We start from the raw sequence: 21,900 nt of genomic DNA, 5'->3' as shown, positions 1-21,900 counted from the left end.
TGTAATATTTGTTTCTACTTATCTGTGACAATAAGTTTTTCAGCTATCAGAAAACAACTACCGAATGCAATCTACTTAATGGCGTTCGCTTTTTTTGGCTAAGTTAAAGGCAAATGTGTGGTCGTGACATACAAGTGCAGCGAGAGAGCGAACAACACCATTTATCCTACAAGTATTGATACATGTACGAAAGTTTTGGTTGGATATAATGGTTAGAACCGGGGATGCCTTTATCTGGCGTTCAGCTGGCTCATTATCTTCAGGCATGTAAGCAGGTGACCAGGTGAGGATAGTGCGGCCACACCCGTTTACCCGTCTTCTATGGGACCGGTTGTGCCCTCGTTAACCCCTAGCCTTACACCCCACATGCCCAGTTTGTCAAGTGTCTGAAGGAGAGATATTGTACTGTCCATGGACTAAGCAGGGCTGTCTGAGTGCGATTCAGTGTGGGATGTAGCAACAAATCAGCCATGACGCCTACATAGAAACGGCTGCTTCCAATCTCACACAGGGACGCCCGGAGCTGAATTAGGTAAGCCATGCTTTCTTCAGCCCTAGGTTTTCAGCATATATTAGCAAAGGCGAAGACAGGAAGACCGACAACTGAAATAGCACTGCACTATTGATTTTCTGTGACCTCTATCGAAAAAAAGAACAGGCGCATATTTGCTTATTTAGCTTGACTATGTACAGCTTTGTATAGTCTTGTTCAGGTGACAATTTTCAATTCTGGAATTTTGTTATGCAATTGTTTTGGTAATAGGAAATCTCCTTAACAATACAGCCTTCCTTTCATGGACTGTACTTTGATTTTCACATAAAACTCTTGTCTGTGGTTGATCGCAGTCAATCCCCTTTTACTCAAGTCGACTCTGGGGAAAGCGTACTTTACGTAAATTTCTGTTTACACAGTGAATTTCTGTTCACACGGTCCTGAGTCGACTCCGCTGAGTCATCTCCAAGTCGACTCGGAAAACGCGTGTGTAAACCCAGCCATAAATCACAGGACGTTTTCCGAATTTTTCTTTTGCAATTTACTCTATTTTTCTCATCCGTAGATTCTTTGTAACGTTACGATTTACAGTACGGTATAACAATAAGCTAATTCGGAGTTGCTACTACGCAGGTGTAGTATCAAAGGTGAAGGCCCCCGAAACGTAAACAAAACCCGTCGGGGCGTTGTTACTAGTATGCAAATCTAGATAATGTCGAGACGGGCACTGTTGGCAAGCCGAGGGCCTTCACCTTTGACACTGCACATGCGTAGTAGCAACTCCGAACTAGCTTATTCTTTTTGACGAAAATTGCGACTAGGTGCGCGCGGCCGTCATCCATATAATCAGTGTGACCTTATTAATGGAAAATATCTTTATCTCCAGAAACTGTTACGAACCATCAAAGCCGGCTATAGGTGAGTAAGAGCAGTATGAGAGGGAAGGCTGGTTTGCCGCTGGTGCTGTGGCCATGGCGCTTGCTGACGTCATTCGTCCACCTGACATCCACCGCCGCAATGTTACCACTGACGCTGGCGGCGTCTTTGCTGCACGTCGCTGTTGTCTTCACCATGCTGACCTACACGTTACTTAACCATGCCATACGTCCTGCTGGTTTCTTCTGGGTCTCATCGTTGGCAGTAGATGGATGTCTTCAAGGCAAACGCTTCCATGGTGTGGAAGATAATAACAATCTACAGAAGCGCCCACAGATCTGCCTTCCACAACAACTCCTACACGTAGGGAAGTGTGTGCTGAGTGTCCCACTCTGTGTGCTGGCTACAATTTGGTCTGTCTCACGTCAAGGCGCATCAACAGCTACAAACCTCGCCTTCTACTACCCTATTGTTGTGCCTGTGCGGGCAGTTGCATCCACTACGGAGAAGGCCGTCACCAGACTCGCGGGATACCTGTGGGGTAGCGCCCCAGAGCAGCAACTCGTGGTACGGGAAGCACGTCCCGAGGAAATGGAGAGTGTTACAAAGATGCTGGAGCATGACCGTGCGAGACTTCTGCTACCTACACAGCTCCATGTCCTGTCAATGCCTGGTAGGTTATAGTTTTTGCTGTTTGCGTTTCAAAGTGACCTTGGCCGCTGTAAATAGCGCTTCAAGGGGCGAGAACGTTGCAGTCGGATACCCATGCCAGATAATTTTGCTCATATATTTCCAAATCCTCTGAGCAAGAGCCCTAGTATCAGCCTGCTATCGTATATAGCTGTTAGGCATTTCAATTACTAAATACATGCATGCCATTTATACTATTTCCTTTCACACAGGTAGCTTTGCAGCAATGTTCGTGATCGGTGGAGTCGTCAACTGCCTGCTACAAAGTGAGCTGGTCGCCATCCTGGCGGCTTTCCCCATCTGGGTGGGCGTCATACAGGCCAATCTGAGCTGCTATTGGGCCCAGGAACAGGAACGAAGGATCAATGAAGGGTATGGAATAAAGTATGAGATTAGTAGAGAAGGGTTTGTAATGTTATAAAATGTCTTGTGTACTGACATGGTTGTAAACTTGTAATGCCCAACTGCTGCGATATCTTGTTCATCGCACGTACTGCTACATTTTACTTTCAGACGTCTCTCCCGACACCTCGTGGCCGTATACAAGAACCGTGTCCAGGGAGTCGTCCGGATCGTGTCATACCAGGATCAGGAGCACATTCCGGTCATCAAGGAAATCGTCTGGGTGGAGAACGACAGGTTTGATGTGCCAGGTACTAGTATAAGGCTGCTGTTACCTACGAGGCATTATGAGAAACACTCAACATAATATTTTTAGGCAGAATTTGAATCGCTGTTACCAGCTACAGATGGCCCTGTGTATATTGCATAGACGTACTGATTTTGTGTTACATAGGTAATCTGCGAGTGGACTAATCTATCTTAATTGATCCTGTTACTTACATAGTTACATATCTCTCTATAGATTACATGTATGTAGGGCTGCAACTTATTTGGGTATCTTTTCAAAGCACCACTGATATATTCTCATCTGTATAGGTGAGCTACTGAACTCTGCCGAGGCGTACGCAAAAGGTGAGATCCACGCCACCCTGTGTGAGCTGGAGATGAGGAAGTTAGGGATGCTGACCGCACACGGGTTCCACCTGACAGAGAAGTGGGACGCACTGAGCATCTTCCCAGGAATTGAGCTGGAGAACTACGAACTGTCCAAGACCGCCAAGGGCTAGTCTGTTGATAATCCCCGACTTTCTTTTTTTTGCCAAAGAGATGGTTATAAGAATGGCTGCGCGTACTGCGCTAACCCGCCCAATAGTTATGATTATGATTCTTCGGACAAACGTATACGTAATATTTGCCACAAGGCTTAATAACATTGTTGGTTATCATTCAATCTTCCCTGTCTTACTTTATGCAGTAGAAATAAGACCATCAAACTCAAGTGACAGTTGATTTATGTATTTTCCACTTCCATGTATCAGTACTGTTGAAGAGCTTAACCACAAAGTTATCTACACGATTTTCGTCGCATTTAGAGAACGTCAAAGAATGTAATCAGGAAAATAACAAACTTATTACGATATGATATAATATGATACAATACAAATAAGATGCCATCGAAGTAAAGATCACCTTATGAAGTTGATTCCTGGATTCCCATGTAATTGTGCTGTTGGGTTCCATACCACCAAGAAACTGAACATATACAAATGATAATATTAACACCTTTGTAATAAGGTTGTTAACTTCGTGAACCACTCATAGGCAAGAAAATGGAACAACACTGTTCACGCATTGATTGTGTCCAGCGGCACCAACCGAATATACAACCGACTCACACCGACCAACTACACCACGACGTTAATGTCTGATCCATGTGTGCTTTCTCGCGACTTCTTTCCGTCGTTGGGACCCGGGGGGCTTCCCTTCGGGGCCTGTGCCTGTAGCGCCTCTGCGACCTGTGTCCGCACGGTTTTAGCGAGGTCCTTTCTCAGCAGCTGCGCAATGACGGCGGCGTCGGAGCCGCTGGACGTTTTCGCGTGCGAACCGGTGGAGGTGCTGGGGCGGGAAGCCGGCTGGTACTGGTCCAGCAGATCGAATCTCAGGCTGGAGATGTCCTGCTTAATTTCCTCCAATTCACCTGCAGGATAAAAGTCATTATGTTACTTGACTATTTTATATATATATTTTTTGTTTTTGACAGTACGTATACAACGTGTTTTGTTTCTTTAGGTACGGCATAGTGTTAATTACTGAGCTGGGCAACCCTGAATGAAAATGAAATAAACATGGCATTATGAGAAACCCTGGGAAAAAATGACAGAAAAACAAAACAAATATTGGAACAGTTCCACATTTACGAAGCAGAAATACAATTGACGGTGGTGAAGATTTACATTAACTAGCTCGTCCATACCACCACCGAATAATTATAGGGAACTTCGTGGGTATTCAAAACTAACCTTCATTGATCTCGTCGTTCTCCTTGTCCTTCTGCAACTTAAAGATGTACCTGGTCACGAGTCTTCTCATGACCTTCTGTAAAGGAAAGAGCTGGCACGTCAGCACCCATTTGGCACATTTTGTTGTCTCAGAAATAGGGAACTGGAAGGGACAAGGGGGACTCCAATACTGTTCAGAAGATATTATATCACACGTCATTATACATTGGCGACTTACATTATCATAGTACAGTCTAGCACCGTACAGAATAGCGATTTTTACTTTGCCCGGGCAGCTATTTTCATGGAATAAAACGGACTAGACAAATATATTTAAATCTTAGCATTGGGAAGGCATGACACCGTAGGTTCGAAGTTGAGGTATCGGCACATGAAATGGACGGGAAAGTTACTTGACTGTTGACACAAGAGATCGTTTGAATCTTACCGTGTACTTAGATTCCCTCGCCCTTGTCCTTGAAAACACATTGTTTACATGCGCTTGGTGTCGCTGTAAGGAAACGAGAAAAAAAGATAAGTGGTTAGGAAAACTCCTTTTGAGCGAAATGTTTCCGGATGCGGATACTTTTCTAAAACAACTCCGTCAAATGTAGATGTGAGCGCATGCGCCAAAACACCTTCACCAGCGGCAGCCTTTACCAAGACGATCCCCACAACTTGACGGCACAACATAGTATATCACGACACAGAAACAAAGGTAGCCTCGAAACATCGTGCCAAATGTCTTTGTTCTTTCCGTGCGAATGCGTTGCTCATCTGTTAGACACAAGCAAGCTTCTAGAGCATCGCAATGCTTCAAAGATAAAACCCTCGCCATTGTGCACACCCAAACATTCAAGCAGGCTCCTTGCGACAGTTTTAAAGACAATCACCAACAAAGCGCGCATGCGCTAGAGACTACAGGTGCAAAACCCCGTGGCGTCGTTTTCCCACCTTTTCACCTGTAGCGTCATAGTAAGCCTGTTGGCGAGAACGACAAAACGTCCCAAGTGTGAGACATTGATGGTAACACAAACATTAGTCACATTGACATCGTGTACAAGACTAACAGCATTTTAGTAGTTTGGTGGAAGTCTTCGTCAAACATTCAAAACGCCGAACAACTGAACCAACGGAAGACGATAGCCATTGACCAAAGGTTTTCAAATAAACAAGACGAGACAAAAAAGAATTCTAACTGAAGAGTTCCCACCTTACATTGCGATGCAACGTTTCTGTACTACTGCTAGGGTTTCGAAGTCAGACCAGTTAGATTATAAGTCAATAACCAAGAACGACACGTTATGCTCGTCCCCACCATGTTGCTTTGTCCAGTAGAGGACTATGTGTGATCCCATAGTTCTGTCGGGGACGTGGTTGTGACAGGTAGCCATTTGTCTTTGTCTAACAAGACAGCACATAGTCATAGACATAGCTTTAAAAATAGACTTGTAGCATGAGGTCTTAGTACATGTTATGTAGTAAAAACGAGGCTTACCCATCTGACCAGTGCCTTGATGGGGATGATAGTGCCGTTGATTGAAGGCGGCTCGCCGGTGTTGGCGCTGGCACGTATGTCCACGCTGGAGGGGTTCCTGCGCCTCTTGCACTTCTGCTTCAGCCACTTCACACACCTGTAGATACACGGGGACAATCGATAAGATGGTTCCCTAATTTACCTGTTCAAAATGTCAACCTACGTGCTATCTAGAGGTTTGGTATGTCAAGTTTCTAACAGAAGACGATGACACACTAGGCAGCTGTATCTTGTATCTTTTACTGTAACTTTATGTTCAATGTTTTCACTGTCACCTCTGGACCGTGAACTTATAGTCACCGTGAAAAACATACACTGTAATTCTTGATTTGTTAACTGTAACTTATTTTTAGCTGATCTAATGGTAACTAGTCAACAGCTAAAATTTCATCATCGGCAAATAATTGATCACTAATATTTGAGACAGCAATGTTTGTTCCTACCATCAAAATTAATTGCCGTGACCTACTCCATTTCCCCCAACCGCTTTATTTTCCTGCCGCTATATTACAGTGATTTACAGTATTTATGATTCCTCCACATATCCTTTCTGTAAATCACTTGCTGCCACCGTGAAGTTAAAGTTCAGTGAAAATGTCAATTTTTCTTAAAGTAAATTATAGTATGTTCACTACGGAGTTTGATAGTATGCAAAATCTGAGTCAAACATTTCTGGAGGGTTTTTCACGGATTAACAGTCGTAGATGAGTTTACCTTTTAATAAAGACACACTTACTTGTACACTCCGGATGGAGTGGGGACGAGGTTGAACGGGAAGGGCGCCACAGAGATCCCTTTGCCAAAGTACAGCATGTAGAGCTTAGCACGGGAGAACTTCCACTCCACGTCTGAGTCCGCCTAGAGTACACAAAATAAACTTTATCAACTTCTGTTTACTTCCACTCGATGACTTGGACTTTGCTATGTCTGACGTCTTGTTCTACATAAACACACTGGATCATTTTCCTAACATAGCCAAAGTTAGGAAGACTTTACATGTGGAAAGCAACTGATGAACATTGCTCAGACTGACCGTGATGTGTTCGTAGGACTTGTTCATCATGGCGATGAGCATGTTGAGGAGAACGATGATGGAGGCCACGTTGTACAGCCCGAACAGAAACCAGCCTACTCTCTCTACCAGCTCATGCGTCACCCCCGGCACAATGGTGGGGTCGGAGTCCAGCTCAACCATCCCGAACAGCGACCAGAACAGCGTCCGGAAGGCCTGGTACCAGCTGGGGTTGGAAGGACATTGAATAAGTCGTGAACGTCTCCAATTATGCTTTTAGAGTAGATAACGGAAATGCCTGTATAGCAAGGTTATGCAACCACAGAAGACATGTAGCCTCTACCAGGCTCCAGAGATGGCTGGAAAGAATAGAAATTGGCCAAATAGACAGACAACATGCCAGAGGAGTTAGTCGGACAGTTCGTACAATTTGCCACCTCTGGATCCTGGTAGAGGATACAAGACACCAAGAAGGAAGGCATATTGCAGGGCAATAAATGGTCAAACGTCTTTCATTACTTATCACTGTTACTAATTATCCAGATGCTAACAGGTACATGTAGTCTCAAATTCCAATAGAGTCGGGATGGACGTGGCGCATACTAAACCTTTGACGTACGAAAGGGCGTCCCAAAAAATGACGTTGCTACAGTATAGATATACCTGACGAAGCTGCGTTATAACACTATCATTTAAACAATGAACAGGACTTACTCAATGAAACCAAAGCTCTCCACCGGTCTCCCCTGCAGAGTGTAGTAGTTGTACAGGTTGAACAGACCCATCCAAAACGCGATGAAGATGACGACGAAGATGATGATAAATCTAATGATGTCTCCCATCATACGTCCCAGTGATATCTAGACAAAGACAGACGAAGAAAAGATCTTTTGGGTACGTTATTTTCTGTAGAGTTTGAATGTCTTTACTACGACGAGCAAGGACAAAGGGTGATAGGGTATCAATGAAAATGTTCTTCAGTAATCTTCAATACCGCTTGAATCCTTCAGGATGAAATGTTGCACTTCTCGCCATGACATTACTAATTTAGCCTCCACCAGGCCTTCCTACGGGGGCACGGATCGTAGAAGTCGGCAAAAAAACATCACTAACTGGCCAGGAGAGTTTCCCCCCTCGGAGCCTGCAAATTCATTATTCTCCCTATAGCCTATGTAGTCAGTCTGGTACTCACCTGTAGCGGTCCCAGCTCCTCGCTGATGGGAAAGTTGATGAAGACCCGGCAGAAAGCCATCGTACAGCCGACAGCGAACATGCACTCCGACACCAACTTGGGATCCTCTCCAAGCCAGATTCTACGGTCTGGAATCAAACAGAACCAGTTTATTGTAACCATAAATTTATTGGTTTGGTGGAACTTTTGATTTATTCTATGCTCAATATTAGTTTATCACAAAGAGAAACATTACAGGACTTACCTGCGTCCAGGAACCGGTAATGACCTGACACTGTAGTTGCGTCGAAATCTCCTTGGACTGTAGCAATACTGCCGCCTCCGGTCACGTTAAAGAACGTTTTAGCCTGGAAAAAAATATCAACAAACCTTACATCAATCACCAAATCACCCGGGGAAAGTGATACATAGACGCGAAAGCCTAGCCGTGGACAGTGTGACAAAATCACAATTGGTTGCTCAATATTGTATGGCTCTATTTTGGCAAATACCTGTACCCGCACATTGCAAGAACATATGCATGAGGGGCTATTCCCAACTGAATATCAAAGCTTGGGTTCTAAAGGAGCTCTCCAATCCTACCTCGTGTGTTTTGATGTGCGTGGCGACGTCGAGGACGTAACACGTGACCAGGAGGACGGACATGACAGTGTCATACACGTTCCACTTCTCGCGAGAGAAGGTCATCCAACCTTGGAACCACACCAGTCTGCACTTCATCAGAACAAACCCTGACAGACAAGGGCACATTTGGGTCACATGTCAATCATTTTTGTCCAAAATCTACAGACAAAACGACAAAAGTAAATTTTGCATCATATCGTGAAGCAAATAGACTTAGACGACAGCAGGTATCAAAGCGGTCCATTTCACAGACAGCAGGAGTAATCGTCAGATACCTGCCACAAAAAACATCAGGGTGATCTCCAGCCAATTCGACACATCAGGACGCAACTCCATGGAGGAAGGAAGGCCGTACTGGGAGACTACAGACGGGTGGACTGTGACGTTCGCCCCCACGACTGTGGGCAAAGTATCCTAGCGTTAGACATACATGATTGGCACAGAGGTACTGTCATTGAGAGTACTTACTTGCATACTTTTCCAAATAGAAGGAATGTATAAACCACACTCGAACGAACGAAGTCTGTCATGACTCATGATGTATATGGCAATGATTCAATAGACCAGACAGTGATTTTTTAAAGGAGGAAGTTGTCTCCAGTGCACATTGATATAGATCAAGAAGAAGTATTGCGTACTTTGGCCAACTCCTGCCGATTGTACGACCAGCAGCGCCAAGAAGATGAAGTAAGACGCAGCAAACAGGGAGAACTTCATCAGGGGGCGCTTCATGAAGTTGGCGATCTGTGGACAAGAAAAACAACCACATTAGCCGCCAAGTGTCAAGTTACATGTGGTTAATGATGACATTATCTGTTAGTGTCCTTTAAAAAAGACCTTGGTGAAGTCATTGTCGGTGGTATAGTGTCATTACCAACAGGTGCAGTCGTTGGTGCCCAATGAATTTGCCTATTTCGGAAGCGAGAGCGTTGTCTCGTTGTAGTTTCCTCCTGTACTTCAAAGCTTACAAAACCTTAGGAGTACCTATATAGAATGTTCTAAACAAAAGCTGTGAGATCAGTGTATCTCCCCTTGTGCCACGCATTTCCACATCATCCCAAATAGTACTTCATCTCTGATATACATGACTCCGTTTAACCCGTACCTTACTGTTCGGGGCGAGCCAGTACGCCATCATCAGGATAGGTAACATGGCGGTGACGACGATGAACATGAAGAGTTTCAAGAAGAAGGTTGGTCTGGAGGTGGGAGCCGTGGTGTACCACAGGTCGTACAGAGGCTGCTGACAGTTCGGGTGAGACACAAACTAGAGGGAAAACAATGAACTGATTAATTGATGTGTCACTTTTCATCGCGATAACCTGTTCTAAAACACGGTTGCTCTCATAGGTGGACATGCACCTTTTACTAAAATATACGAACTTAAAGTTCCTAGGCCTGATGTATTCAAACGTCTCATAGAACGTTTAAAAATTTCACCCAGTTGCTTGAGTAACTATTTCTGGCGTGTCTCATAGAATACCTGAATAGTCCATATATACTAATCGTAAAACATGCACAATCTTAGTCATAACTTTTGCCACCCAGCTAGAGTACATTGTTTCGACGAGGCATTATGCAATATCAAATCTCATGTCAACTATAAATAATGTGCTCACCCGTTTCTGTCCGTAGCGAATGGCTAATTTGATCCGAGGTAACAGCAACATGTCGTCGTCAAGTTCCTCGTCCTCGGCCTCGTCCTCCCCCGGGTGCTCCCCGGGTTTCTTGTCCTCCCAGGGCTCGTTCAGAACGGCGTTGATCTCCTCCAGAGTTCGGCACTGATCCAGCAGGTCCACGGCGTACTGTTCACACTGCCTAAACAACGCGGTGTACTCATTCTGGAAACATAATGATAGAATTTAGCGAACTTTACCCTAGAAATGATTTATATTCACATATGTCCACCATAACAATACCACCACCAGAAACAAGAACAAACTGGTGTACGGCACAAGGATGTAATTCTGATTGATTTTGCAGTTGGCAGATTGCACATTGTTAATTCAATAAAATATTTTGATGACAATGTATTGCAGGCCAAGCATGTTTTAAGATGTAGGTTGATGGGTCGACTTTCTTATTGTCGTCGCTTTTCATGTCATACCCTACAGTTAACACCAGTTACGTTTGTTGCTCTTCAATTGCGATCTCTCAGTGCGTGTATAACGTTATATATTGTCCTTTGACATATAAATGTTTGTGTTTGACAGAGGAACAAAAGGAGACGACGAACAAAAGGCCTACAGTCGTCCAATTCACAACAGCCATTGATAACCAGTCACCTGTCGTCCCGTAGACGCTGACATGCATGTCAGCACACAATCACATCAAGAAAACACAACAAAAACGACATTCTGAGCATTCCCAAACGCATAGTTCACAACAACATGTGTGACACTAAGACTATAAAACATTATAACCTATACCTTCAGTTCTTTCTCAATCTCTGCCAGCTTTCTAGTCTCTCCTCCAATCTCGAAAGCAGACCGGATGGGATCGCTGGAGGAAAGTGAGATGTACGCCGGACTGCCCAGCGCTCTGTACATCATAAGCCGCCATCTTGAAAACCTGAAGGCGTCTGACTTTCTCCTGTTCTCACAGACGTTACACGGGCAGAAGTAGTCGTGTGGTCTGACCACGTGCTCCCCCTTGTCGTGAACCAGGCGGTATATGATGTCCACTTCATTTTTCTGACAAGCCATGATAAGTGGCGTCATTTCCGGCGGAAACGGTGACATATCGTCCTCGTCTATTTTGGTTGGAAACGTTATGTCTTCGACAGTCTCTGCTTTGGAGGCCTTCCATTCTGTATATACTCTGTGGTTTAGTATGGCTTCCGCTATTCTCTCGTGTCCTTTGCTTATGGCGATCAGAAGAGGTTCATTAATCCTGGAAGAGTCTAACGTCGGGTCTTCTAGCAGACACTCCACCACTTCGTAGTGCTCGTTCCCGACTGCCAAGGTTAACGCCGACCTCCCCATGTAGTCCGTACGGTTAATGTTCAGGTCATCCCCCTTGTCCTGTAGCTCCCGTCTGATGGTGGGGGTGTCACCGTACTCTGCCGCGTCCAGGAACCGTCTCTCCCGCTCTGTCAACCGCGCGTCCGCGTGTAGGAAGAGATTCTTCCCCGACGCCCTTTTTCGGTGGGGGTGGTTTTTAGGAGCCATTTCTAGGTTCTCCCTACCTAAGACCACATCTGCAGAAGACGTCTATGCCTGCGGAAAACATAAAGAATTGACTTATTGAGGTCGTCAGAAATAATGAAGTACAAATGCTGCTAGAATAAAAGTTCTCTATGAGTTTTTGAGTGTGAAAACATCGAGTGTTCTTTGAGACAAAGACAGAACGTTTTCAGAGGTCTAATAATCCACCAACAGTGAGCGCAACCTGTAGAGTCCTAGGCCTCATCTTTAACATATCGTTTTCTCTGAGCAGTGGGAGAAGTGGATGGGAGTGGTCGTCAAGAGTAGATAATGGGGAAAATGAATCAACATGTCGAACCAGCTGTCGGAAGGACCACCTTCTCAACACTTTTAAGCAAACACAGTAACAATGCAGCAGGCAACCCTACATTGTACGTGATCAACCTAATGTGAGTCACGGCGGTGACACTGGAACGTAAGCCGTTTATTTCATCTGGTGATTACACTGTTTTGCTTTTAGGGGGTTGTGACAACATTGCAAATATCATTCGGATCATTGGGTGGTCTTGGTCGAGTTAACCTGCAACCGTCCCAGCAAATGTAAATACAAAATTTAAGGGAAAATTGAGAAGGTGTAGGACGTGATATCTAAAAACGAATTCTTCCTTAGAACGACGTAGCAAAGAACTGGGTACAAAATAAAGCAACGACCTCCCGGTCATACGGAAACGCTCACTCGTTGTCTTTTCTGGCCTGTGACAGCCCATCATTTACAGGTGTCAAATGTTTCCGTGCGTGAAGGCCCCTTTCCCCGAAATCCGTGCCAAAACGGCACATACACGTAAGCAAGTGTTCTGTAGTGTCCATCCTGAAGTGGAAATGCTACCCGCAGCACCAGACACCGTTGGAAGCCTGCTTTGTCTCGCACGCTGCCAAGCATGGACGTGGAAAATCTGTCAACACAGCTAGCGGCCACACCAAGGCATACGTTTCTGCAAAGTGTGCTTTCAAAATAAATGCTATCTATTCAGAGGTTTCTCCGCAAAAATCTTTTCATCCTGATCCTAGAAGTTAACCCATGCCGCTGTTCGACATTTTTTTCTTCCTTTTGTAACATACATACCGGTATCGTAAAGTTGCACTTATGCTGATTGAATTGGTCAATCATAAGTCGACATCTTCGCACAGAAGAGCGCTAGTCTACCTTGTATCTTGAGAATTAATATTCTCGGTAATATAATCTAAGTAAGACCCACCAAGGCAATTGATCTACCAATAACTGAAGGGATGTTTCCTTTGCGGCCCGAATGGATAATGTTACAGTCGCCCGGGAGTTGATCATGAAAAATATTTCCATACGGTTTACCATATTCTAAGAAGTAAGGCCCCTTAAATCCCAAGATCCCTGTATATCTTCTTTCCAACGTTTCAAGTAAGCAGATTTTCGAAAATTAATACGACTGAAAGAAATAACTTTTTGATAGTGCGGCGTTTTGCTTTATACTCTACTATATCATCCAGTTCTGCTCATCTCATCTCATTAACCCTCGAACTTCTGAACAGACCCTACTATGATGACAGTTCGACATCCGGGTACACAATATGTTGAAAAATTAATATCTACAACTGGATAGAATGCAAAACATGGTTCCATACATTTCCAGCATTATTCATCGTACGAGGAAGGGCGGCTGGTATTGCTTTAAATTTTTGAAACCAAGCTCTGCATTTTATCCATTTGTAGATGTTGATTTGTCTGTAGACAAAACAGACGTGTTTTTTTTCTTGAAGTAGAGACAAGCAAGAGGCCCAGAGAAAGGCAAAAGGGGTTTGTCGAATTGTGCACCTGCCTAAGTCAGGACGTTTCACCGGGCCACCACCCAGAGCATTCAATACAACCATTGACCGTATTCATGTCCAGGGCTCGTATCCGCTTCTTTGTCAGGTGTTATAGGATGTCATGCTTAATACCACATAAATCAGCTGACATGACTGCAAACACTTGTAACAGGACATGAATAAATAAATCGGTTAGGGAGCAACTCACGTCGAACACGATGGTAAGTCATCCTAGGACACTGCAACATGGTTTATCTTTCCAGAGGGCTATTATCGCAATTTCGCGTGTTTTCACTCAGATAGATTCTTTCTAAACCCTTTGAATTATTAATGCAGCTAAAACAGCTGTTATCTTTCATGTTTGCATGATGGCGTGAAGAAAGATGTTTGAAGACGGAAATTATCATTATCAAATAGGTTAAAAAACACCTGTCACGGGCAATTATGGCGTCATCCGTTAATGAACACTCCATGGTACACAAGGTAGTGTGATTTGGAACAGTCTCGCTAATATCATGTTCACACGGTAGCACACATCAGACATGAGTTCTAAAATCTACAAACAACGAATGATGTCGGCGACATTGGCGATATTTTGCTTGTACATGTACTTAATTGCATGCTACAACTAGAATATGAGGAAATTGCCATCGGTCCACTGAAATAACTATTGGCCCACTTGAGTATGTGAAATGTTGTTCTCAATTTGCCCACGGCATGGAAGAACCATTGATTAACGAATAACAATATGTCGTTGTTTCAGAGCTCGATGTCACCACGGCTTCAAAGGTACCTCTATGGGTGTAACAAGGTGGGCGGTCCCTGTACAAGCATGGATGAAGGTTTTGAGGATCAAACTAAAGCCTCAGATAACCACCAACGGTCTAATTACAGCTGGGGAAGTTGTAGGGGGCACTAATTTACCCACCTGGTGACCCAACAGTCTGTAATTATGCCAGCGACCATACCGTACAAACAACATTCACTTTTCCACTTCAGGGTTATCAGATGGTGTGTTCTCACGCAGAAAATATGCGCTTCAGCACACATAGATACTCGGCATGTTTGATCAATGAACTATGAACACCGTTACCGATGACTTCCGTGCAATCCTCCACAGACTTTGTTGGCAAGAAAACAAGTCTTAAAGTTCTTCTCTTAATTTTAGATACATTTTCCTGCCTTTAAAACCCTGTAGCAGGGAGCACTAAAAAAAGTATAACCATAGGGACACACTGGAATTTCATAACCGTGACATCTGGACTAGGACAGACAGGGCGAACTGAAGCAGATACTAATGTAAGCTGTTACATCTATGACTATGGGGAACACTACTGCTTCAAAATGTATACAGCATCTGCGGGCCGCTTCTACCGTTACTGCTGCGTTTTATTAGCCTGAGCGCCAGCCTTTTTAGCTTCCGTCCGCTACCCTAGCTCCGCTGCGCTACCCAAGCTCCGCTCCGGAGCTTGGGTAGCGAACGGAAGCTAAAAAGGCTAGCACTCAGGCTAGCGTTTTTTAGGCAAAAGACAAAAATAACGATAGCAACAAGAATACTACCAAAAACAGCCTCTCCCCACATGAACGCATCAACCTGAATACTAATATTTCTACAAAATGTAGGGGATTACATGTCATACAGTAAGATTTTCCAGTCAAAGACAACCTGAGGTAATTCCCCTGCCCTTCTCCATGTCTTCCTTTAGCATTATCAAACGTAACTCTAGACATGTAATCGGCGTAAGTAGTCAGAACAATATTTGATTCACGTTTGTATGTATCCAGTTCCCTTTCTGTCCGAGATCGAGTTTCACGTCGTAAGGTGAAAAGTACGACAGGCTTGAGAAACTTTATCATACCCCGTTTACAGAAATGAAATCAATCACCTTAAGTGAGGACAGTGGATCTAGCCACGGCATAGGTTACACCCATTACACTATCTAGCCTACCATGTGATAGACTTTTAAACGATGTCTACATCGTGGAAAAGCCACTCCTTTTGTCTGCTTATGTGGATATAAACGGGGGAACTAGTCCAGCAATATTCCAGAGATTGTCGGATGTGTTTTGATGTATGAAGTAATAAACGGCCCCGCTGGGCCGTGCCTAAGTATTAGAGAGGAAGACTTGGTCTGTGTGAACAGGACAAAAGGACACAACAGTTGTGACCTACGGTAAACACTTTTAAAACCACACCCGTCTAGATTAGCGACCGAGCTGTGTAAAATATACAAGGCAAAGATTCGACGTGAAAGGCACTGCACGGCACCTGTCCCACTCAACCGTTCCGAGTGGCGATTCAAACATCCCCAAATCACATTCTTTCTTTCCAAAATACACGGGCAAGAGAAGAACGTGAAAGAAATGTTGTCGTCGACCCCCTGGGTCTCGTCATGCCTTGCATGTGCCACACGTACGCGCGCGCACACTGTTTCAACACCAGGGCCCCCCATGAGAGGGAAAGTGCGACTGGAGATCCCGTTCCCGCACAACGCATTTGTGGTTCTCCACACTACAAAGGTGTCTCGTGACCTGTGTCGGTTACCATATAAACAAGACCCGTGATGCACACACGCTACACCATGATAAGGTCACACACGTCGTACAATTTCTTTTGCCATTATGTATCAAATGAAGTTAAACTGCAATTTTAAACACAAGAAATCGGACTTACCCAACTCCAGTCCCTCTAGCTGATCAATCGAAAATTTGGGTAAGTCCAACTTCTTGTGTTGGACATTGGAGTTTTAAAACATTTATACATAATTACATCTACCAACGCAGATGAACTTTCAACTGAATTTCAGCGAGTCAATGACAGAACCGGTCATCGACAACGAAGACAAATTTTTATCTCCTCAGTTCCCTGTGTGACGGATGGTGGTACTTACAAGGAGGTTCTTTAACCGTGGTTGTATTGTATTGGCCATGGGCGGAGAAATGTACATCGCAAACAACGAACAGGATGTTATCAGTGTGAAATATAGGTGGACTATTGTTTTGTTCTTTGGACAAAGGCAGATCAAATAACTTGGAAAACATAACCTATGAGGGTTTGGGTCATTTTTGCACGTCTTCACCTTTGCAGTTGTTAGGATATGGCTTACATTGCCACTGTTTTGAAACATTAGCAACAACCGGACCTACAGCCCTTCACTAGTATCATATCCCCACACCACCCAGCAGGCTGCACCGGCTATAGGGAGAATATTTGCCAGGAGAGTTTGGCCACCATAGGCTTTCATTTGCACAGATGTTAACCTTACCATGGACTGACTTTCCTGGCCAACTATTCCCTTTTTGCCGAATTTTATGATCCTTTACCTCCGCGGCCGTAGGAAGGCCTGGTGGAGGCTTTTACCAGTAGGCCAGGGCTACAGCCCCGGGTACTAGTCTCGTCCAACACCTGTTAGACCAGCTTCAGAACAGTGGGACAGTCAGAATCACACGACAATATTCCCTCCCAAAGTCTGTCTGAAGATCTTGCATCCCTGACAAAGCTTCATGCTATGTGTCTAGTTACCTTGCTTGTCACTCTTCTGCCATAAACAAACGCACCAAAGAAGGCATTGGAGCTTACTGGGTCACAAGCAATACAAAGGACACATAACAGACTGCTGATGTGTGTCCCATGATTCAAACTGTTCGATCATAATTTCATCACCTTGATCTATCGCACAATCGACACAGGGTCATTGTACCTCAGATACAAGATAACTCTAGCCTTACTTGTTATGCCATCAAACAAGCATGTTGCCCGGGCAACAAGGAGGTTGTGCTTTAAACGACGAGGGAGGGCGGTGCAACCGTCTTTGATATCACGATATGCAGGCGTTGGTACACGATGCCCCAGTGTGTCTAATGTGTCACAAATTTTGCACCGACAACAGAACCTGTCACACTTCGGTGATGGGGTGCATTACTGACAAAAATACTTCTGTTACACAAAATAGAATAATTTGTATTAACAAAATGTCTATGTAAAGTGTCATCCTTGTTGTCGTTTTCAATCGCTCTGCGGTAGAAAATAGAAAGACAGTGGAACATTATACACATGTCCTGTTATCCTATATATCTATCCTAAATGTCCATTCAAGCTTGCACGTAAATGGTTCATTTTCCCACAGTTGTATCGCCATTGTTTGCCATGTTTAACATAGACTACAAATTCGTAGTATTATCAATATAGAAAATGTTTGTTACTTAAACCTGCCATACTTTATACCTTGTACAACTGTTGTGCAACAAAGCTCATTCATGCCCCGGATCATTTCCTAGCCATACTCATGGATCACAATGAAACATGCCACAGCGTTGTGCGTGTGTGTACAAAGTCCCACCTTGGCCGTTCATTATACGGGCCGATAGAACAACATATAGCACTAAAAATGTCGTTGAGACTTTAAAAAGAGGCCTAATTTCAAAAGATTTTCAAACATGATTCATCATTGACCACCGCAAAGCAGCATCCGTATCGAGTCTTCGGAAAACTTTGCAGTGCCAACCGTCTGCAACTGTGACAACAAAGCCGTAGACTTGCCTGGGTGCCGCAGCATTAACACACTGCAAAATACTTTTCACTTATGGAGAGGGGTTGTTGAACTTTGACATGGCTATCACCTTTGCCAACACCTATTTATCAACGCACACCATCTAACAATCACTTCCAAAAGCAACAGTTTTAAAAGCTCTAACATATATAGGTGTGTTCCCAGAAGGCGTACCCTAGAGCATACGGAAAAGGAGTATCTGTCTAAGTCACCTCTATCTCTTAATAAGGGACAATGGTTAATTTTAGAACTGTGGTCATATCATCATAAAAAGATTGCGTTTTCTACGTTGATCAAACATCTGTTTGCTACACTAAAAGGAACTACTTTTCCAGTGTTGCTGGCGGTCCTTAAATCTGTTACGGGGTAAACATTTCCCTTGTCAGAGCATACAACATGGCGGCAGCATTGATTGAGCAATGCATAACTGTGGCCCAGATTGTCTGTCCATCAGCATCAAAGATCTGTTTCCATCAACACGGTTAACAACATACGATAGCTGACGGAAAAGCTAGGCCACAAAGGAGCCTAGATCGATGTCAGAACCTACATGAGAAAAGACCATTGTCATGTAAGCCGCTGTACAACAAAGCCTTAACACATTTCCCCTGTCAGTAGTGTACGGTAATCGTAAGTAGATAGGCAGTCACGTTTGTCTTCGATGTAATTAAAAGCTAGTTAATTATATTAGAAGAATCAAGTTGACTCTGAAAGACAGGTTGTTTCCTGTCGGTTACTGCGTACCTCTGGGCACATATTGCTGAGATGAATTACCTTTCGTAGTTATGAGGTAGTAACATCTACTAAAATAATTGCAACCAGGGTACATAATTCCGTCACCCTGAAAAGATACGTCCAACCCGTCTCAAACACAATGCCCCCCAGTTTAATGTACTTCTGTATATCTAAACTGTGCATATACCTTGGGAGTACTGCACTAGAGATTTCTAAAACCCACAGTTTTTCAAAGTGGCGGCTTTATGTAACCCAGCGGATCAATGTTAATGGAGGTTACTTTCTTTAGTTTGGCAAATTTCTTGCTCTTCCGGTGATTCGAGCATTTCCCAATCTTCTTGAATATCAATACAACGAGGGGGTAACATAAACACTTTTCTTAATCTATCATTGTATCTATTCATCACCATATAATCATCTTTAGAAAATACCAAAGAATGAGTTAAGCCGAAAGAATCTACAACGTTATCTCATAATCATATTGAAAAACAGTACTGGCTTCTTTTAAGTCGATGAAGAAAGGTTGGATTAAATGATCATCACCTGCCTTCCTAGTGACCCTTCCCGTGAAAACTATCATGTGAGAGTAAATAGAAAGTTTGTCAGAAGAATTGGGACCCTGGATTAAGATTCTTTTCACTGATAAGCTATTTTAATTTACAGTAAGTGTCCTTGATTAAAGGATGCATAAACACAAACATACCGTAAACACTAACATACATTATTTTGTGTTTGTGTTCAAACTCCGTGTGGAAATGATAGTCTGTCGATCTGAATAAAAGAAACCGGTTACAATCTGTCTGAATACTTTGAAAGTGCAATGTATCAAAGTGTTTTGCTTTCCCTGGTTCTAAACGTTAAATGTGCTGCTGTCCATTCCACCAGATAACAAATAACGCATGACTAAACTAAGATGATAAGTAACTTTATCCTATTGTTTAACCATGCGGGTAATGACGTTAATCTTAAATAACCTCTAACCCTTTATGTTGCGCCCGATGGGGGCTTTCACTTGAGTGATTGTTATGATTTTGGAAAGAAAACGGCTCAAACGGGGTTCGTTGTCAGGTAAGTGAACCCATGTTAGAGGCTGCTGGTATTGTACCTATCAAGGCAGGGGGTAGGGCTGGATACAAGTACAGGAATGGCGACAAATGTACTGTGGAGTGGGTCGACAGAGTAAATGGGGGCCGGGGGAGTGACAATAGTGCCTTTACATGTACAGTACTCACGGTCAAGGTCAACTGCCCACCAACACAAACACACGAGAACGTTATATGATTACCATCAGCGAGGACTAGAATGGCCGTCCACAACCTTTCTTTCTCTGTTTTGATAGCCTTAGGCACTTTCACAAATTCTTCCGTATGTTTTTGTCTTCAGCGCTATAGCTATAGCATGACTTTCTTCCTTTCGTAACAACTGACAGTTGGGGTTGACATATGAACACTGCTCCATTACAAGCAAAATAAAGTCTAGCCTGTTTCCTTCGCCATTTTGGCTCCAGAGGTAGACTCATTTGGGGAGGTGCAGCTCGTCGTTGTCATAAATACTAAGACAGCCTGTCCTACTGAAACACCTTTCTGGGTGCCTCTACTTTTTAAGCAGCTTTAGACTCAGAGCATGACTCAAACCTATGAGAATCAGCGAACCGTTCCAAAACCATACTCTCATGTGTTACGCCACAGCTCAATTTTGCAAATAGCAAACATTTATGTATAGACCCTTCAAGATATGTTACCTGTTGATCTACTCTCCTTTTCTGGTTAGATTACACAAGCAATGGGTGGCCACAAATTATCCATAAGAATAAGAGAGGCTTGTTTCTGGCTCATGACAAACAGTGTTGCAAAGCGTAACGTCTTTGGTACCATTCCGGGCGGGCTCGGAAGTTGGGACACAAAACGGCCCTGCATAAACATGTGTCTTTCGGTAATAGTTTTCTGCTTGATCATCCATAAGGATCTGTGGCTAACGTTTCTAAATGACTCAAGGCTTTCCGTTCTCCGTACTTCGACTCCCTATTCATTCGTCCATTATCCGGTAGGGTGAGTGGTTGGTCTAAAAATGATCGAGTAGTTCCGGAGATGGCCGCGTTGTCAGACAACAAAACGTCACTGGTGACAGCAAACAGACATTCAACGTACAAACGAGGGCAATCTACTGTCCATACATGGATGTAAAACACCTTACCTTGATCAGGGATCATGTAGCTGGCTTCTGTTGCCGTGTGTTGTCGTGGTAGCCGCTCAAGACAATCTTGTTCTAGTGAAGACGTCACTTGTCAGGCGGCGTGAGACGCACTCTACAAACACCTCCACTGCCGATCGCCGGTGAACTGGCAATGTAAACGATACCGGGTGCTCCAAACAATTGCCTCGGTGTTTGGTTTCCCCCACCGCGTAAAGGTACTATTACCTGCCTTGACAAAAAAGGACGATTGCCTGAATACAAAGTACTACCAAGGGGCGAACGTCGTCACCCTCTGTCTTGTCGAAATGGTATCTTCACCGACGGAGGCCATATAAGATCAAGCGTATTCATTCGACTGGTGTCTCCAAAAACGCAGAACTCATCCTCGCAAATATTTGACATCAGAAGATGCATAAGAAAAAGAAAATACGACAAAAGACCAAAACTTAAGAAAACACGACAAAGTCTCGGCAGGTGTTCCAGCTGAGATTTCCACAAGCAGACCCTGGTAACTGGGACGCATGCGGTAGACCTGTAAGCAGACCTGTCCGATTGGTTTACTGGGATTGTTATGGTAACGATGCTCCAGGGTCTGCCCAGGAAATTATCCCTGTATCCATTGTTTGACAAAGGTCCGAACAATTACCCGTTACAAAGCGTACAGCAGACAT

At 43.9% G+C, this 21,900-nt stretch overlaps 2 protein-coding genes across 3 annotated transcripts; one reads left to right on the top strand and one right to left on the bottom strand.

Moving 5' to 3' along the window:
* The first annotated feature begins 342 nt into the window (after positions 1 to 342).
* Positions 343 to 3,605, top strand: LOC136439323 (uncharacterized). Its single transcript, XM_066434689.1, has 5 exons — positions 343 to 532; positions 1,380 to 2,046; positions 2,276 to 2,431; positions 2,573 to 2,712; positions 2,999 to 3,605. The coding sequence occupies exons 2-5, from the start codon at positions 1,427 to 1,429 to the stop codon at positions 3,187 to 3,189; spliced, it is 1,107 nt and encodes a 368-aa protein (XP_066290786.1). The 5' UTR covers positions 343 to 532; positions 1,380 to 1,426; the 3' UTR covers positions 3,190 to 3,605.
* LOC136439322 (short transient receptor potential channel 7-like) lies at positions 3,403 to 21,806 on the bottom strand. 2 transcript variants are annotated; one of them, XM_066434687.1, is made up of 17 exons: positions 21,230 to 21,806; positions 11,196 to 11,984; positions 10,386 to 10,607; positions 9,872 to 10,033; positions 9,405 to 9,510; positions 9,042 to 9,164; positions 8,725 to 8,873; positions 8,387 to 8,489; positions 8,143 to 8,270; positions 7,665 to 7,810; positions 6,972 to 7,176; positions 6,675 to 6,796; positions 5,900 to 6,035; positions 5,356 to 5,382; positions 4,850 to 4,912; positions 4,423 to 4,498; positions 3,403 to 4,100 (listed from the first exon to the last, which is right to left on the bottom strand). In XM_066434687.1, exons 2-17 carry the CDS (start codon positions 11,934 to 11,936, stop codon positions 3,808 to 3,810), a joined length of 2,802 nt encoding a protein of 933 aa, XP_066290784.1. In that variant the 5' UTR covers positions 11,937 to 11,984; positions 21,230 to 21,806; the 3' UTR covers positions 3,403 to 3,807. The 2 variants fall into 2 exon arrangements, with proteins under 2 accessions (XP_066290784.1, XP_066290785.1); XM_066434688.1 differs by lacking the exon at positions 5,356 to 5,382 and having other exon boundaries at positions 21,230 to 21,803.
* Positions 21,807 to 21,900: the final 94 nt, after the last annotated feature.

The sequence above is a fragment of the Branchiostoma lanceolatum genome, chromosome 7 (genome assembly GCF_035083965.1).
Source record: "Branchiostoma lanceolatum isolate klBraLanc5 chromosome 7, klBraLanc5.hap2, whole genome shotgun sequence".
In the NCBI taxonomy this organism is placed as follows: Eukaryota; Metazoa; Chordata; class Leptocardii; order Amphioxiformes; family Branchiostomatidae; genus Branchiostoma; species Branchiostoma lanceolatum.
This window is presented reverse-complemented; position numbering and strand designations above follow the sequence as displayed.